This window comes from Typopeltis vanoorti, chromosome 6 (assembly GCF_054136105.1).
Source record: "Typopeltis vanoorti isolate ZY-2024b chromosome 6, IOZ_Tvanoo_1.0, whole genome shotgun sequence".
Classification (NCBI taxonomy): Eukaryota; Metazoa; Arthropoda; class Arachnida; order Uropygi; family Thelyphonidae; genus Typopeltis; species Typopeltis vanoorti.
The window spans coordinates 42,708,578-42,727,361 of NC_143554.1; the positions used below are offsets into that span (position 1 = coordinate 42,708,578).

An 18,784-nucleotide genomic window follows, 5' to 3' on the forward strand; every position below is an offset into this window, starting at 1 on the left:
TATTGACTCTCAGTTTATGTGGAATCACTCTGCTTATATAAGTTTATACATCATTTTCAATTGATGAAAATGCAAACAAATGGTTTCATCATCCATTTTAAACTTCCCTGCAATACACTTGGCATGTTTAGCCTGAACTGAATTCAATAGCACAGCCACCTATTCATTATCAAATGAGTGATTATCTAATGTAGATTTGTTTAACCATCTTATAATATACTATCATTCATTACATTTTCTCCACATGCTAGGCACCAGTCTTATATAACTAATTTTTTTTTAATGAAAATTCCACAAAAGGTTGCAATCCCATCAAACTTCGGTACTATGCATGAATTAACAGATAACCTGGAAACATCACTTTTTCAAAACACTTCCGGTGTCCAATAAGCAGTGTGCAGGTTTCACAGTCAATGACTATAACTACATCTAACATTGGAGCAGCACTTTTCATCACTTTACTAAATTGTGTTTTACGAATGCTAGGCATGAAATGCCTTAGCACCGCTTATACTTTTGAACTGTCTACAATGGTTTCCACAATTCCATTGCTGTCAAAACATTAACTCTGCAAAAATAGTATCAAACCTTTTTTTTTAGGTTCCCTTATAAATAACATGCAAAGCTACTTTTGATAATCTTAACACTCCCCATTTTATGAATGGAAGAGGGAAGAATGATGCAAAATAGCATGTTGCAAGATAACATGCATTTGTGTTAAAAATATTCATGTAAAGAAATCTCATTTTGATGAATATTTTTAATAGAATGATTAAATTCTATTAAAAACAACAGGACTTAGAGTGCATTTCAATTTTGTAGGAGAAAGATGTTTCAGATACTCACTTCTTTCATGTTCTTGAGAAGTACTGATTAAAGCTCGGCAAAAATCCTGTTCCATAGATTTTTCTAGATCAAAGAAATGTGTCAAGAGATCCCTGTTTTCATCTGAAAGGAATATATGAATTAAATTTCATATACACAGTGACCTAGAACATCATTTTACATTAAAGTTCAAGAATATTTATATTTAATTATTATTATTATAATAAATTTAGTGTAATCCTTTATCCAAGTGTGTGCAAACAAAGTTTGCACACACTTGGATAAAGAAAGTATCTTCAGGACTGGGGCAAGGTGGTACAACACTGGGCAACTCGTTGCAAAGGTGGAGCAAGCTAACATCACTCCTATCTCAGTATCTGCCATAATGCAAAACACATCTCCATGCGGATATGTATACTGTTATGCATTAAGGGAAGGGCCACTATCCAGACCAGTTTCGACCTTTATTGAGGTCTCTTCAGTGGGAGGCAGGCCCAAGTGGAGATACCAGGCAGAAGCATTAACAAGGTCATCTCTACCTATAGGAGTTGCCAAAGTTGTTTGCTCACACTTGGATAAAGGATTAAACTAAATTTATTATAGTCTAACCAAGTGAAAAATAAACTTTCAACATCTTTCTCTAAATCCAGAGTAATTTAATAAAAAGGTGGCACATCTTTTGCCAACTCCTATAGGTAAAGATGACCTCGCCATTGCTTCTGCCTGGTATCTCCACTTCTGGGCATGGCTCCCACTGAAGAGACTTCAATAAAGGTCGAAACTAGTCTGGGTTGTGGCCCTTCCCTTAATGTATAACATTATACATATCCACAAGGAAGTGTTTTGCATTATGGGAGATACTGAGATAGGAGTGATGTTAGCTTGCTCCACCTTTGCAACGAGTTGTCCGGTGTTGTACCACCTTACCCCAGTCCTGAAGATACTTTCAGGCACAAACTTTGTTTGCTCACACTTGGATAAAGGATTAAACTAAATTTATTATAGTCTAACTAAGTGAAAAATAAACTTTCAATAATTATTATTATACAGACACCTCCATGAAGTCTGAAGAATCATCATGTGAGATGCAAACATCTGCATAAACTAAAAACTGAGTTTAACATCTCCAATTTTGATACCAGCTATAATACCACTTTCCTTCATGATATGAGCCTCCACACAATGAATAACAGTGGAGATAACAGGCATCATTGTACACCTGATTTTATAATCATCTTCCCTTACAATTCTAATCTGGCTTATAACTAAATATTTATCTGACTAATAATCCAATCACACTATATATCTGTAACATTTAAACAGTTTTTCTTTTAGTACCTTAACACATGCCTTTTGAATGAGCAAAACTTAAATAGAGACCCTTGTTATATTCCCATGATTTCCAAACTATTATTATTATTATTTAGCAATCAAGACAAGACTACTGCTTTTTCCAGTTTTCCATCATCAGCAAATGACTGAATATCCCCCTTAAATCTTTCCCTATAGATAGTGGCCCTAATACAAAACTCTGAGGCTTTCCACAAGTCACCCTCATTCTCCTATCCACTCCGCTCCAGCTGCTCTCTGATGTCTGTGTGTCATACACTTATACATGCTATCAGCTTCATATCCATTCCAATTTGCTTCAACTTTTTATAATAATAATAAATTTGTTTCCAAAATTTTGGGAAGTTTAATGCATCCGTTATTTAAATTCAACTGATTTCTTAGTGCTGCTGCAGATTCTAAAAAGTCTTTTGTTTTTAAATTTACTATGGTGGAGTATGGTGGTTTTCTTCCAGGAGATTCTGTGGGTTGTATCCAATACATGGTCTGCAAGGCCAGTTTGACCATAGTCATGACTGCAGATGTATGAGTTATGTTCTTCTAATAGATGGTCACTGATCTACCTGTCTGTCCAAAGTAAGCCAAATTGCAGGACCAGGTACTTGATATACTGCAGGCACTGAGAGAGAGAGAGAGGGGGGGAGGTGCTGATCTTTGGTGGAACAGATAAGGGTAGCAAGTTTCTTGTGGAGCTTAAAAGCTGTGTAGAGGTCGTACATTTTTAAAGACCTGGATATATATATATATATTTCTTTTTTTTTATGTGCCACAGATGTAGGAGATGGTGATGGCATTTCTGAAATCCTTCTGATGCAATGGCTGAGGAATAGGAAAGGAACTGATTATTTTTTTAAAATTCTGTAAACACTGTAGCCATTGGAAAGGAAGGTGTCGTGTATGTGGTTGAGTTCAGTTGAAAGAAAGGTTCCACTGGAACAAAGATTATAGGCTCTATTGGACGGAGTTTTAATAATCCAGTTAAGGCTGTTGAGAATAATCCAATAATTCTCAACAGCCTACATCCTAGAATCCAGTTTACAATGTAAACTGGATTCCTGGATAGACTATTGAGAATGTAGATGAAGCATTCTCTATTTGGTCTCATGGCCGAGACACATTAGACCTCTTCCTCAGTCACCTCAATAGTCTACATCCAAGAATTAAGTTTACAATGAAAAAGGAAAATAACAATAGTTTACCCTTCCTTTCTTTCACTGTATATAGACAACCCACTCACACAGACATATATATATATATATTCACAAATTTTTCCCACCACCACCCCTCTCAACAATACGGCATTATTAAAACTCTACAAAATAGAGCCTATAATCTTTGTTCTAGTGGAACCTCTCTTTCAACTGAATTCAACCACATATACAACACCTTCCTTTCCAATGGCTACTGTGATCACAGAATTTAAAAAAATAATCAGTTCCTCCCCCATTCCTCAGCAATTGCATCAGAAAGATTTCAGAAATGCCATCACCATCCTCTACATTCGTGGCACATCAGAAAAAATATCCAGGAATTTGGATGCTTATAATTAGTGGTTCACATCACTAATATCAGTTGAGACCACAGATGCAGATAAATTTGACATGGAAGTTGTTTTTATTTTGTTTTATTTATTTTTACATAGAATTCTGTGGTTTTGTTGGATTTTTTGAAGTCTTTTTGAAATTTTACACTTTTAATATTTTTTCTTGATGCTATCTCAAACCACATTGCAAAATGAACATGCAGTAAAAAATTTCCTTTATGTTGACACTACTACTAGAATCACCACCTCCATCTCCAAAACATGCATATCTAACCAAAAAAATATTTGGAAGTATAAAAAATACACTGCAACTGCAAACAAGCATATGAAAAATAAACTGAATGATAATTAGAAATCCACCTTAATGTCAGGCAACATCAGTTATTATTACTTTGACAGGACAGGTCTAGTACATCTATTCACAGAGAACCATAAAATCAGCTAAAATTTGCATTTGTCTCCTACAGAAGTAATCTATCTTTTTGCACACCATCATGAATCAAAATCAAAACACTTATGCTACATCATCTATACACTCTTATACTCAGCTGGCATTCTAACATTTTTCTTCTTATCTCTTCCATGATCTATGTGGATGATGATGCTGAATGAACTCTTTCCACTTCTGTCTGACCCTGGAAAGTCTGAACAATTCTGTCCAGTTTGGTGTCACTTGTTGATTTGGTTTTCAGGTCCTCTTTTATTTTGTCTATTCATCTAATTCTGGTCCAGCCTTTGGATCTTTTACCTTTCATTGTTGTATTTCAGGGCTTTAGCTGTTAATCTTTCTGTTCTCATTCTGGTCATTGCAGTGTTCTTTCTTGGATTTTGTCTATTATTGTTATTTCTTGTTTGTTTCCTTATGTCTTCGTTTCTTAGTCTATCCAGCAGAGATACTCCAAGTAATCTTCTTAGCCAACCCATTTCAGTAGTTAATAATTTTTTCTCTTCAGCTTTTTTCAGATTCCAGCATTCACTTCCATAGAGGAGTATTGGGAGGACCATTATCTCATAGATTCTTACTTTTGTTACTTGTTTGATGTCTCTTGACTTCCATATTTTATTAAGTCGTCCAAAGGTTTGGGATGCTCAACTGATTCATCTGTTTATATTGTTTGTAATTTCACCATTGTACTCAATCTTTCGATGTAGGTGAAATTTTATACCTGCTCTACATTCTTACTATCAATTTCAATTTTCAGATTGGTGTTTCTTTTTTACTATTTGCATAATTTTTGTTTTGTTTATATTTAGGTTTAATCCAAATTTTATACATTCTTCCTTTATTTTAGCAGAAATTTGCTGTAGATCTTCTTCCGTGTTTGCATTACATCGTCCGCAAATTTTAAATTTGTTACATTTTTCCCATATATTTTAATTCCAGAGTCTTCTTTGTTTAATGCCTTACTAGTTGCTTCTTCCAGTGTAAGACTGAACAAGTCCAGTGACAGACTACATCACTGTCTTACTCCACTCTCTGTGTGGAACCAGTTAGTTAAGGTTCCTCCACTCGTACTGCACTATCAGATTTCTCGTATATTCTTTATTATTCTTATAGTTTTGTTGGGAATTCCAAATTCTTTCATAGTTTCCAATAATTCTCTTCCATGGATCGAATCAAATGCCTGACGAAGGTCTATGAAATTTACATAGCAGCTTTGGTTGTACTCTAGTGTCTTTTATATTAGCTGTCTTAAGTGAATAGTTGATCAACTGTATTTCGTCCTGGTCTGAAACCTGCTTGTTCTTCTCCTAATGTTGGTTCTATATATGGTTTAATTTGTTTTTGGAGTATTTTCGTAAAAACCTTACTTGGAATACTGAGGAGGTGAATGCCTCTGTAAATTGCATTCTGTTTTATCTCGTTTTTTGTATATAGGAGTAATAACTGATTTGGTCCAATCAGTAGGTACCGCTTCATTTTTGTAGATCCTTTCAAATAATGTTTTTAATGGTTCCAAAAGTTGTTCCTTTCCTGCTTTTAAGAATTCTATGTGTATTTAATCAATACCAGGTGATTATTTAAAATAAAGAGCCAATAGGCTTCATTTCGGCGATGTAAACATTATTTAAATTAAGGGGATATTAAATCCTACATTGTTTTAAAACCGAATAAGAAACTCAAAGATCGGAATCAAAGAGTTTCATGCCAAATATAGTAACTATAAAGGTATCAGTGACTACTAGCATACGCTAAAGCACGTAGTTCAAGTACGTAGTACAAACTAGGGCAACTCGCAGCAAAGGAGGAGAAAGTTCTGATTGCTATTCTTAGAATTTCACATAACGTAAAACCCATCTCCTAGGAGATGTTATACATTATGTTATGGTGGGAGGTCACTACCCAGACCACTTTTGATCTTTATTGAGATCTCATCAGTGAGTAGCTAGACCAAATATAATACTAAGGGTATAGCGAAAAGAACCTTTGCTGCGAGTTGCCCTAGTTTGTACTACGTATTTGAACTACGTGCTTTAGCGTACGCTAGTAGTCGCCAATACTTTTATAGTTACTATATTTGGCATGAAACTCTTTGAATCCGATCTTTGAGTTTCTTAAATGGTTTTAAAACAATGTGGGATTTAATATCCCCTTAATTTAAATAATGTTTACATTGCCGAAATGAAGCCTATTGGCTCTTTATTTTAAATAATTTATGGGTGCCCCTTTTTGACAACTCATATAGCAGAGTATATAAGTTCTTTTCGCTATACCCTTAGTATTATATTTGGTCTAGCTACTCAGTGATGAGATCTCAATAAAGAACGAAACCGGTCTGGGTAGTGACCTCCCACCATAATATATAACATCATGCATCTCCTAGGAGATGGGTTTTACATTATGTGAAATTCTAAGAATAGCAATCAGAACTTTCTCCTCCTTTGCTGTGAGTTGCCCTAGTTTGTACTAAGTAAGTACTTGAATTACATGCTTTAGCGTACGCTAGTAGTCGCTGATACTTTTATAGTTACTATATTCGGCATGAAACGCTTTGATTCCGATCTTTGAGTTTCTTATTTGGTTTTAAAACAATGTGGGATTTAATATCCCCTTAATTTAAATAATACCAGGTGATTTCCTAGTTTTAAGTTTATCTATGCTGTGTGCTATTATTTCTTTGGTAAAGATATTTGTTTCCTCTTCCATTTCAGTGTGGAAGAGGAAACAAATAGTGCTGGAATAGTAATATCTTGAGAACTGTTTTTATAATATGTCTCTAAAGTATTCTTCCCATCTAGCCATTCTTTTTGTTTTACTTTCAATTAGTTGTCCCTCTTTGTTTTTGATCATTATCATTTTTATTGTCTGTGTCTTACTAATTTGGTCTATTTGTTTATATAACCCATGGGGATTATTTTCTTTTGATAGCTTCTCTGCCATTTTGCATTTTTCTTCTAACCATTTCCTTTCCTTCATGCTTACACAGTAATTAGAATACATTTTATGAAAATTACAGATACATCTACCATGTTAGAATAAAACTTTAGCTTAATATAAACACCAAAATATACTCTTGACATTTTGACCTTCACATAAAGGTCATCTTCTGGAGCAAGGTTTCCCAAATTGTGTTCTGCGGAAAGTGAATAAGTGTTCCGTGATGTCAGTGATCAAGCAATGTATTTTTAAACATGGAAGTCATTCAAGAACGGGAATACTGCTGTTTATGACCGGTCATAAAAATTGCCTGCAAGCCGATTAGAACAATGGGCGACGTATCCTCTGTTCTCAAAACTGAACGAAATAACATCTGTGTTGCAAATGTTAGTGGCCAATCAGCAAGGAAGTATAAAGAAAATTTTTCCACTGAAATTGAAGATCAAGGTAGTCTGTATCCGGTTCTCAAATCTAGTAATACTGAATACTTTCTTCGCAAGTTCATATTGTAGGGTGAAAGTGCTTCTTTCAAAACCATAGTGCAGTGATTTTTTAAAAGTAATAGGCCTGCAGATTTAAATTTTAATATGAATAAAAGACAAGGGACTTTGTTTAATTTTGGTATTAAGAAATCTCTTATTGAAGGTGTTTGTGACACAACAGATAGTGATTCATCCACCTCCAGCCTACAAAACAATCTCCAGGATGTACAAAAGGAGGGGAAAACTACCAGCACACAGGAGAAAAAGTCTGCATTCACTCGTAAGTACTTATAATATTATAAATTTTTGGTGATCAGAATGGGATATGTCAATGAAAATCGGCACAAATTAATTTAATGATGTTGGCCTGGGAAACTACAATATGCTACAAGATTTCATTAGTCCAGTGATAGATAACTGATTTAAATGTAATTTTATATTTGTCAACATGTCACACTATATACACAAGTGTACTAATACTCTTTATGATTATACCATAATTAATTATTAATACATTACAAAATAACCAAGGTGTTCTGTGAAAATTTCAGGATTTGTAAACTGTTCTTATCGAAAAAATCTGGGAAATGCTGTTCTGGAGTATACATATATATACATACAAAGAAACAAGCTGCACTACAATCTACATGGCATGCTAAAGTTACTGATCAATTGTTAAAACTATTTGCCTGACATCTGGTGTTACAGAAAAAAAAAAAAAAAAAAAAAATTACTAAATCAAAGCTTTAAAAAAAAAAAAAAAAAACCTTACTAAATCAAAGCTAGAATCCTGTTATCTATTAGGTTACAAAGTTAACTTAAGCTGGAGAATAACATATTCATATAGTAAAATAATAATTAAATAAAAATAAAATTACCCATATAAGTATACATATAAACTGCAACCGGTATGGACAGTGGCCAATAAAAGATAAAAAATTGCTTAGAGTCCTAAAGTCAAGGTTTGTTGGAAAGTGAGTAGGCTGAATGTGTGCCATTCAAATACCATTATTATCAAGATTAGGGTGGTTGATCAAAATCTCACACGGTTCTTTAAATTTCTTATCATACCAAGTTTTTGTATGATGTAAAGAACAAGTACTTTTCCAATCAATTTGATGTAGGGTGTTAAGAGAATGATCTGAGAGGCCTGCTTCACCAAAATTATTATTTAATGTGTCTTTTTTTTTTTTTTTTTTTTTTTTTTTTTTTTACGGATAGGAATTGTCCGTCCAGTTTCCCCAGTATAAGGTAAGTTACAGGTACAATAAACTCCAGGGTGTGCCAATGGGGAGATTGTACCCTTAGAGGCACTGAATATGTTTTTTAATTTTAAAGGTGGTTTAAAAGTGGCATTAAGATTATAATGATGTAGGATTCTATTAATTTTTTCTGATAACCCTTTAAAAAAAAAAAAAAAAAACTAATAGAATCCTACATCATTATTGGCCACTGTCCATAGTTGTTGCAATTTATATGCATACTTATATGGGTAATTTTATTTTTATTTATTTATTATTTTTCTATATGAATATGTTACTCTCCAGCTTAAGTTAACTCTGTAACCTAATAGATAACAAGATTCTAGCTTTGATGTACGAAGTTTTTTTTTTTTTTTTTTTTTTTTTTTTTTTTTTTTTTTAACACCAGCGATCAGGCAAATAGTTTTAATGACTGACCGGTAACTTTAGACTGCCATGTAGATTGTAGTGCAGCTTGTTTCTTTGTATATATATGTATACTCCAGAAGATGACCTTTATATAAAGGTCGAAATGTCGAGTGTATATTTTGGTTTATATTAAACTAAAGTTTTACTCTAGCATGGTAGTTGAATCCATAATTTTCATAAAATGTTTGCTTCTAACCAGTTATTCTTGTCTCTTTTAACTAGTTTTTTAATTTCTCTGGTTAATCTATTATATTCATTTCTGTTATAGTTCTGTTTTAATTTCAAGCTTTTCCTTTGACCATTTAACCTTTTTACTTCATTCGAGATCCAGTCCTTTTTACTTTCTCTTTCTGTGTAAGCCAGTGAAACACTGGGTTACACAGGGAGTAATTAGAAAATGATTTACATTTTTTAAAGTATTTACTAAAATAAATGAAGCCTTTGGCTCTTTATTTTAATTTGGATTTAATATCCACTTAATTTATATAACTTTATTCTTAGGTTTGCTAATACTAGCTTATGGTCTGATCCAGTATGCAGCAAAGGATCAGCAATTTAGGATACTTGATTTCTCAATCAAGTATCCTAAAGTCGGTGCGTCAAGTATTTACTAAAAATTAAGCCTTTGGCTCTTTATTTTAGTAAATACTTCACGCATCGACCGAGAGTTCGCTTACGGAAAATACACCTCTCTGATGCTTCAAGTTCCCTAGTACTGAGAGTTTTTGCTCTCTTAGGTTTCTGCCTAGTCTCTGACAAAAATCAATGAGTTTGAAACAGCTGTCAGACTAGTGAAACCTATCAAAATGGACAATAGAAGGCAATGGGCACTTTTAGCGTTTGTGCTTTTCCTATTAGGTTCAACTAGGGCAACTTGAAGTAAGGTGGCAGTGTATTCCCTTAAGCTCTCTGGTCGATTTTCGCATGAAACTTATAGTTTCTGTATTCGGCTTTGAAATGATATTGGATTTAATATCCACTTAATTTATATAACTTTATTCTTAGGTTTGCTAATACTAGCTTATGGTCTGATCTGCAGTCTGCAGATCAGACCAAGTGTTTTCTCCATACCCAAACTGTCCAATTACTCTTGGCCAGGTATCTCAGACTTTTTTATTGCCTGCATTTGCATTTAAGTCCCCCATCACAATTAGCAGATCTTAACTGTCTGCTGTACTGTTTTTTGCAGATCTGTATAGAACTCCTCAATGTCTTTTTCTGATGATGATGAAGTTGGTGAGTATACTTGAATATTAGTCAGTGATCCAATTGATGTTTTAAATCTTGCTTTAATATTCCTAGGTAAGATAGGATTGTAAGACAATAGAGAGTTTTGAGCCTTTGGTTTTAATATAAGTGCTACTCCCTCTTGGTGTTTGTTGTCCTCCCTGCCTGAAGTTAAAATTTTGTACTGTCCATGGTGAAATTCTCCTTTTCCAGTCCATCTGGTTTTGCAGGGTCCAATCACTTCCAATCTGTAGTTGTCTAATTCTTGCAGTAGTATTTCCAATGCTCCTTTCTGATGATGGGTACTTACGTTCCATGTTCCTATGCTTGTTATGTTTTTTGTGTCTACTACTAGGTGAGGTTTTGTTCCAATAACACATTTTTTGCTATCTTGGTTCTCTAATAGTGGGCACGACCCTTGTTTGACCAGGCGATGGTCAAGCTGGCATGCATCTTTAGGTCGGTTTGAGTTCATTCCGTTTCAATGGTTAAGATTCATCAAGTGCCAACCACCACTCCTTGACCTGAATTCAGATGCTCATAACATGGAGTACAGATGCTGTTTGCAGTCGATTCACTGAATACAGTCGCTGCTTAAGATCAGGATATCTGGCTACCTTCACTTAGTTTAGCCTGTGGGTCGACAGAGTTTACCGTGGTGTGGCAGCTACCAGTTTACAGTAGCTTCTTGGAGCCAAAAGTGAGAGTTGGGTGTCCAGTGAAACCCAATCCATCTGAACCACAATTACATGAGACCGTCCAAGTGGAAAGGTACTATCTCCCCTCGACATCCCATACACCCATCTAACCCTACAGCATGAAAACAAGCCTATCTTCAAACCAATTCAGAGGAGGAATAAAGGTCTGTTATCAAGTTATTGATCCTCACCTCAAGTCTTCTAAAATAACAGAGGAGGACATTAACATAATGATCAACTTCTTTACAATCTGGAGGCCCACTAATTAACAACTAGTGTCAAGAAATGGAACTCATAGTATGGAAAGGTCTGAAGAAACCTTTGTTGTTGCTCAATAATATTGCAGAGGTTTTTAAATCAGGTCTAGCATACAGAATTGTTCAATGAATTGCCATTCTGTGGTCTGCATTCCACCTTTTGTAAATGTATAGCCAATTTTCTGTTTTGTTGTTCACCACGTCAGTGGATGGCTTTCCTTTTCCGATTTCTCTACCACTGCAGGAGTATGTCCCAAGGTACTATTTTGTCACCAATTATCTTTTCTCCTATAATTACCACTTGAATGACAAACAGCACTATCCATAGCTCTGTTGAGATAATGCTCCGTTTCTTCTATTCATCTGACAAATCTCATCACGGTGCCCAAAACATTCAGTTTCAAGAACTGTAACTAGTGGTCTAAACACTATCTTCACTATTCTTCTTCAATGGAGTGATGCTAACCTAGATGCTAACCAATGCTACTAAAAGACATTTCATCTTTAATCTCACAAAGATATCCTCCTTCACCTTCTCTTACCTCTGATAACACCTAGTTCACCAAAAAAGACCAGATCTGTCTCTTTTCTAGGGATGACATTTTATTCCATTAGACATCTAGGATGAGAAGAACCTTTATCAAGGCTTTTCAACTGAAGGTGAGTTAGTCAGTCTCATACAGAGGTAGCAAGGTTTCCTTTCCCCTCCTGGAAACTCAGGATTTTTCTTCCTACAAAACAGGCAAACTGGCCATCAGAACACACATAATAAACAGACAAATACACTGACTTTATAAGCCTGAATCGCTTCATCCATAAATCCAAAATAACAAATCTATTGCATATGTCTTTCTGACATTGTAGGAAATAAAATGCATATTCATAATAATATTCTTTCTCCTCTTTAGTTCCTCTGTCCAAATCCAAATTTACCGATGGAGTTCAGATGGTCATCTCTGCTTCCAATCTTGGCATTAAAGTCACCCATTATAATTATGTAGAATTCTTTAGAATTATTTAATGTGGATTCTAATGTTTCATAAAAATCTTCTATCTCTTCACCTGGATGGCCCATAGTTGGGGCATATACTTGTATAATATTCGGTTGGTATATTTTATTTATGAAGAGACTTAGTTCAGCTATTCTTGATGTTATTTTATTAGTAAACAGGACATTGTTCTTGATTGTTTTATTTATTAGGAATCCTACACCACCAGTCGAGTTTCTGTCACATTCACAGTGGTAGAGTAGATGTCCATCTTTTAATCGCATGAGAGTTTCTTCTTTCCTTCTTATCTCTGAAAGGCCCACAACGTCCCATTTTATATGGTCCAATTCCTTCATCAGTTTTTCCAATCTATCATCATCTCGTAGAGATCTGCAGTTATATGTTCCTACTAATATCCTTCTATCATTGTGCACTGTAGGTAGACTCATTGTAGCTAGTGGAGACTGCAGCATATTTTTCGACCTAAACCCTCTGCCTAAGTCCAGGACACGTCCCTTTTTATGCTGGGCGACAGACAATCCAGTATGTAATTTTCCTATTTTATTCATCATTTGCATTGTCTTCATGGGGAGATATTTGGCCTTGTAGCACCACGCTGGCCAGACGGGTTGGTACCTCACAATAGTGCATAAGATAAATGACACAGCAAAATAGGAAAGATTCACCCCTAGCCCTTGAATACTCTAATAGCATTGGGGGTAAGGAGCAAGAAGAGAAGAAAGAAGCAAGGAAGGAAGAGGAGGGACCAGTCTACAGATAATATAACAGATGTATATTACATGAAGTAAGGCATGGCCCAGCATCAGGTACCTCAGGTTTGCCATGCCCGTACTCACTAAAGTGAGCCCGTGAGTCAACAATTATTATTATATATTACTATTAATCCAGCAACATTTATTTAACAAACTGATCAATTAATCAAGAAAACAATCATTTTCAATAAAAAAAATCAAAAATTTTACCTATTGTATTTTTTCCTGTTAACTTAATATGAGCTTGTCTATAAAGACGCAGATGAGATGCAAACTCGTCAACTAGTTGTTTAGTAAAGAATGATACCCAGTTTACATCTTTTGATCTGGAATATTAAAATTTTTATTCAATTATTTATCTAAAAATTGCAAGAAAGCTATAAAAACAAGAGTGAAATCTTTCATTCTGGAGGATATTATACATTAAAAAAAAAAAAAAATCTTCAGTGTGCAATTAATCGAACAAAATTCTGTTATTGCTTTGATATACAGCAGAATGAATTAAAAGAGCAATTAATGAATTACCTAACTGGAAAATTGTAGGAACAGACAAGATACCTTCTGAAATTTGAAAAAATCTGAGAGATGCAACACAAGAAACCTTATTTAAACAGATTAGGCTAATCTATCAAGAGCGAGAAGAAGTATTTGATTTATATGAGCTTGATGGTAACAATAGTTAAGAAAGGGAAATTATCAAATGTTAAATTTACTTAAAGATCATATTAAATATAATGAAGTACAGAATAAAACCAAAAACGGAATGTTATTTACATGAAGATCAGTTTATATTCTAGAATGATGAAGGAACTAAAGAAGCAATACTAATAATAAGAAAAATAATAGACCAAAGAAGTGAAGTAAATAAAGCTACATTTCCTGCTTTTATAGATTTAGAAAGGGTATTCAATAATGTATAATGGAACAAGCTTTTTCAAACATTGAAGGAAACTGGAATAGACTGGAGAGATAGATGCCTAATTAAGAAATTGTATACCAGCCATTAAATAAAGATACAAAACAAAGGAAAATCAAGCAATTGCAGAAATGAAGAAGGGTGTAAGACAAGGTTGTGCATTGTCACCCCCCCCCCCCTCTTTTCAACCTCTACATAGAGAATGCAATGAAATTAATCAACGAAGAAATGAAAGGGATGACTGTAGGTGGAGTGAAGATACATATGACATGCTTCGCAGATGATATACATGTATTAGCTGAGAATCAGCAGAAAATGGATATTATCTAGGATGGATGATGCTTCATCTGATTATGGACTTAAAATAAATGCAGCAAAAACTAAAATAATGATGTGTGGTTTAAAGAAACAAAATATGATAGACAAAAGACTGATTACAGATAAGAATAATGAGCAAGTAAAATCGTTCATATATCTTGGAGGAATTATTTAAGAAGACAGGGGATATAAGTTGGAAATCCAAAGAACTGCAATTGCAAAAGAAGTTTTTTTTTTTTTAAATCATTTATTGCAGGTAAGATAAGTAGAGACATAAGGAAAAGATTTATTAAAACATTGGTCTAGAGCATAGGTTGCCAAACTTTTTCGGGCCACCGCCCACTTTGCAAGACATAAATTTTGTAATGCCCCCCATTATAACAGTTTTCCGCATTCAAGCTGTTTGATATTTTTGACGTAAATAGCAACTAATGATACGTTACTGCTTATGCCGTTAAATTTTTAAAAAGAAGTGGCCAATGTGTGCTTCATCTTGAACACTGTTATTGCTATACCGATTTTGGTGAAACGTAGCCCATATGTAAAGATTATAAAATGTATGCTCGAATAATATTATACACAGTTTCATACAATCGTTTAAATATGAAAATTCGGAATACATATTAAGCATTACATTAGTAAGAATCTCATTGTAATAATTAAAACACCATCAAATGTATTAGATGGTTTATTTCGAACTTACAAAGTAAAAATACAAAGAAAAAATAACAAATTAATGTGAAGGATGAGCCTGGTGCATTTTTAAAAGTTTGTTAATATCGGGTTCAACTTTCGTTAAAAACATCGTAAATCGCCATGCTCAGTTATATGATCGGTTCCTTTTCTTAGATAGTAAATTCACTACAGCACTAAACCCACGCTCAGCCAAATAAAAAGATGGAAATGCAATTAAAAATTTCTGCACTATTTCCCATAATCCAGGGTACCGTGTCTGTTTTGATTTTTGAAGCCAGAACTCTTGGTATCCAGTTTTGAATTTTATTTTTAGTTGTTCATTTGTTGTCAGTTCTATGAGTTCCTGAAAGCCCCCAAATGCTTCTCATCCCACTATAGCCCCCCCCCGAAGGCTTCAGTGCCCAATGTGGGGCGGTACCGCCCACTTTGGGAACCTATGGTCTAGAGCATATTCCCATATGGTTAGGAGACTGTGACCATAACAACAGAAGACTGGAAACTGAAGAGAAAGAAAAACTAACGAAGTCTTGCTCTTGCATTAAATAAAAGAGAATCAAGAGTATTGAAAAAGATAATTGTAGAAAGTAAGATGAAATTCTTGGGTCACATATGGAGACATAACAAATGGATTATAAACATATTAGAAGGGAAGATATTTGAGAATAGAAGAAGAGGACAGTCAAAATATACGTTCTTAGAGGAGGTGTTTAGATCAATCCGAAGAAGTTATAAACTATTTGATTCAATACGAAAATACTGTGAGTAGGCATATTTAAAAAAATTATAATACTGGAATGAAACTCATGTAATATATACTTTTATTAAAATAAAATTTTCACCCAAGTATCAAAGGCATCTTCATTACAAGAATACTTAATGGTAATCGAACATTAACAGACAATTCCAAAAGGCACCACCTAAGTAGCTAACTAAAAAAGGTCATTAAATTTCCTAACATGTTAAAAATGAGTTAGAAAGAATTTTACTTACTTTCTCAACCAGAAGAACTGATACTTATAAAAAAAAAAAAAAAAAAAAAAACTTCGGATTTTAAAACTAAAATTTCGGATCTTCATTGGAAGCTTCAGATATTATGATTAGTTTACATGTTGTTTCCTTATTTACTAATGTTCCTTTATCTGACAGCACTGAATTACTACAACAAGAATTTTCTTCAGATAATGTTCAAATATTTGATTTTGTAATACATTCTGGTTATTTTTCCTTTAAAAACAAGTTATACGAGGGTGGTCTGAAAAGTTCTCGCCCTAACAATGAAACAACGAATTTATAATTTCAAAATTATTTTTATTTTTCAACATAATCTCCCTTAAGACTAATACATTTATTCTGGAGATGCTCCATACCATTATCCCGTCCCTGTAGCGGTTCTCAGTAAGATCTGCAAAATGCCCCTCTACAGCTGTAATCACCTCTTGATTCAAGGAAAAACGCTGACCAGCGAGGAAGAGTTTTAGTTTTGGGAAGAGAGAGAAGTCAGAAGGAGCCAAATCTGGGGAATAGGGTGGATGTTCCAAGAATTCATAGTGCAGATCTCTTAATTTTCCCATTGCCAAAACATCTTTGTGGGCAGGTGCATCGATGCCATGAAAGGTCATGGCATCGATGTTTTGGGATGCTAAAGGCATTTTTGTTTATTACTTATTTTGAAAAGGGTAAAACAATTATGGTATTATGTCAAATGCCACAATAACCGGGGAATATTATTCCGATCTTTTAACCAGACTAGACGAAAAACTTTGTGAGAAAAGACCTGGTTTACAGCAGAAAAAAATCATCTTTCATCAGGATAATGCACCTGCCCACAAAGGTGTTTTGGCAATGGGAAAATTAAGGGATCTGCATTATGAATTGTTGGAACATCCACCCTATTCCTCAGATTTGGCTCCCTCTGACTTCTATCTCTTCCCAAAACTAAAACTCTTCCTCGCTGGTCAGCGTTTTTCCTTGAATCAAGAGGTGATTGCAGCTGTAGAGGGGTATTTTGCAGATCTTACTGAAAACCACTACAGGGACAGGATAATGCACTGGAGCATCACTAGAATAAATGTATTAGTCTTAAGGGAGATTATGTTGAAAAATAAAAATCATTTTGAAATTATAAATTCATTTTTTTCATCGTTAGGCAGAGAACTTTTCAGATCACCCTCGTAAAGAGGAATTACAACTTAATGGTAATCAAATAACTTAATTTTCTACTTGTATTATCTCTACTTGTTAATGTGTTCTTCAATAGCCAAGTGATCTTATGGGCTACCTTAGCAACATGTCCTCTAAACTTTAACTGTCTGTCTACCCCCCCCTTCCCCAAATCTCTAGCTCATCCTGGAGTACAGTGCCATCAATGTGATACGCGGCTTGTAATCTATTTATTCCAAAATGCATAAGTTTATATTTTTTTACATTAAACTGACACCCATTAACTTTTGTCCATACTGGAAGCCTATTTCAATCATCCTGCAAACTCTCCACATCGTCTTGATTAACTTTACTCTACTTAATTTCGCATCATCAGCAAACAACTGAATATTCCCTATATCATTTATGAACAATTAAACAGCAATGGTCCTAGCATTGAACCTTGTGACACACCACTAGTCACCTGTTTTTGCCTCGATTCTGTCCCTCCATATACCACTTTTTGATATCTGTCTAGCAGACACCCTCTTATCCATTAACCAGTGTCATATCCATCCCCATTTGTTCTTTGTGTAACAGTGTTCCATGTGGTATTCTGTCAAATGCCTTTGCAAAATACAACAAAATCATCGTGTATCCATTTCCTTTATCCAACTCAGCTGTTTCTATTATAAAAAGTTAGTAAATTACTAAGGCATGACCGACCCTTCACAAAACCATGTTGATCCTCATACAGTATCACATTTTTATCTACCCATTCTTGAATTCTCTTTTTTACCAATTTTTCTAATACTTTTACTGCCATGCCTGAGATATTATAATTTGCTAGTGTAGTCTTAAAACCTCCATTCTGCAAAGGAATAATTTGCCCTTTTTCCACTCCCTTGGAACTCTACCAGAGCTGAGACTTTAATTAAACAGCTTAGTCAAAGACATTGCCAGTTTCCTTGTACATTGTCACAAAACCCTAGCTGATATCCCATCTAATTCTGCAGCTGTATTTACATTGAGATTCTGCAATATCATAAGAACCTCCAATTCATCCATCTCTGTTTCCATATTAATGTCTGTCACATAGGTTAAAGCAGTAACCTCACCTAGGAAGATAGATGCTTGCAAAGTCATCACTCAGTAACTCAACTATTTTATCTGCTTCTGTCTCCTCGTGACCATCATCACTCATTAGGGTTAATCTTCCATAGTCATTCTTCCTCTTACTTGTCACATGAAGAAAGAATTCTTTGGAATTTCCTTTGGCCTGCTCGGCTAAATTTTTCTCATAATCTGATTTTGTCTTCCATGTCATGCTGGTCACCTTTCTTGCCTGAGCCTTGTACTGTTCGTGAGTTTGCATTTTCTCCTTCTGCAGCTCATGCTTAATGATATTACTCATCCATCTAACTCCTACCCGATTAATCCTCCTTACCCTAGGTCAGGGGTGTTCAACCCATCAATCGTGATTGACCGGTCAATCACGGAGCGATTTTTCGTCGATCTCTTG

The 18,784-nt window shown here is 34.6% G+C and overlaps 1 protein-coding gene across 4 annotated transcripts in view; it reads right to left on the reverse strand.

Moving 5' to 3' along the window:
- Positions 1 to 18,784, reverse strand: part of LOC150105407 (sorting nexin-13-like) — a 599,079-nt gene that overhangs the window by 415,575 nt on the left and 164,720 nt on the right. For all 4 annotated transcript variants that reach the window (XM_090394133.1, XM_090394134.1, XM_090394132.1 and 1 more), the window contains 2 exons: positions 13,404 to 13,519; positions 847 to 948 (listed from right to left, as the gene is read on the reverse strand). In XM_090394133.1, coding sequence (XP_090250259.1) covers positions 847 to 948; positions 13,404 to 13,519 — 218 coding nt within the window. The remainder of the gene's footprint in view (positions 1 to 846; positions 949 to 13,403; positions 13,520 to 18,784) is intronic.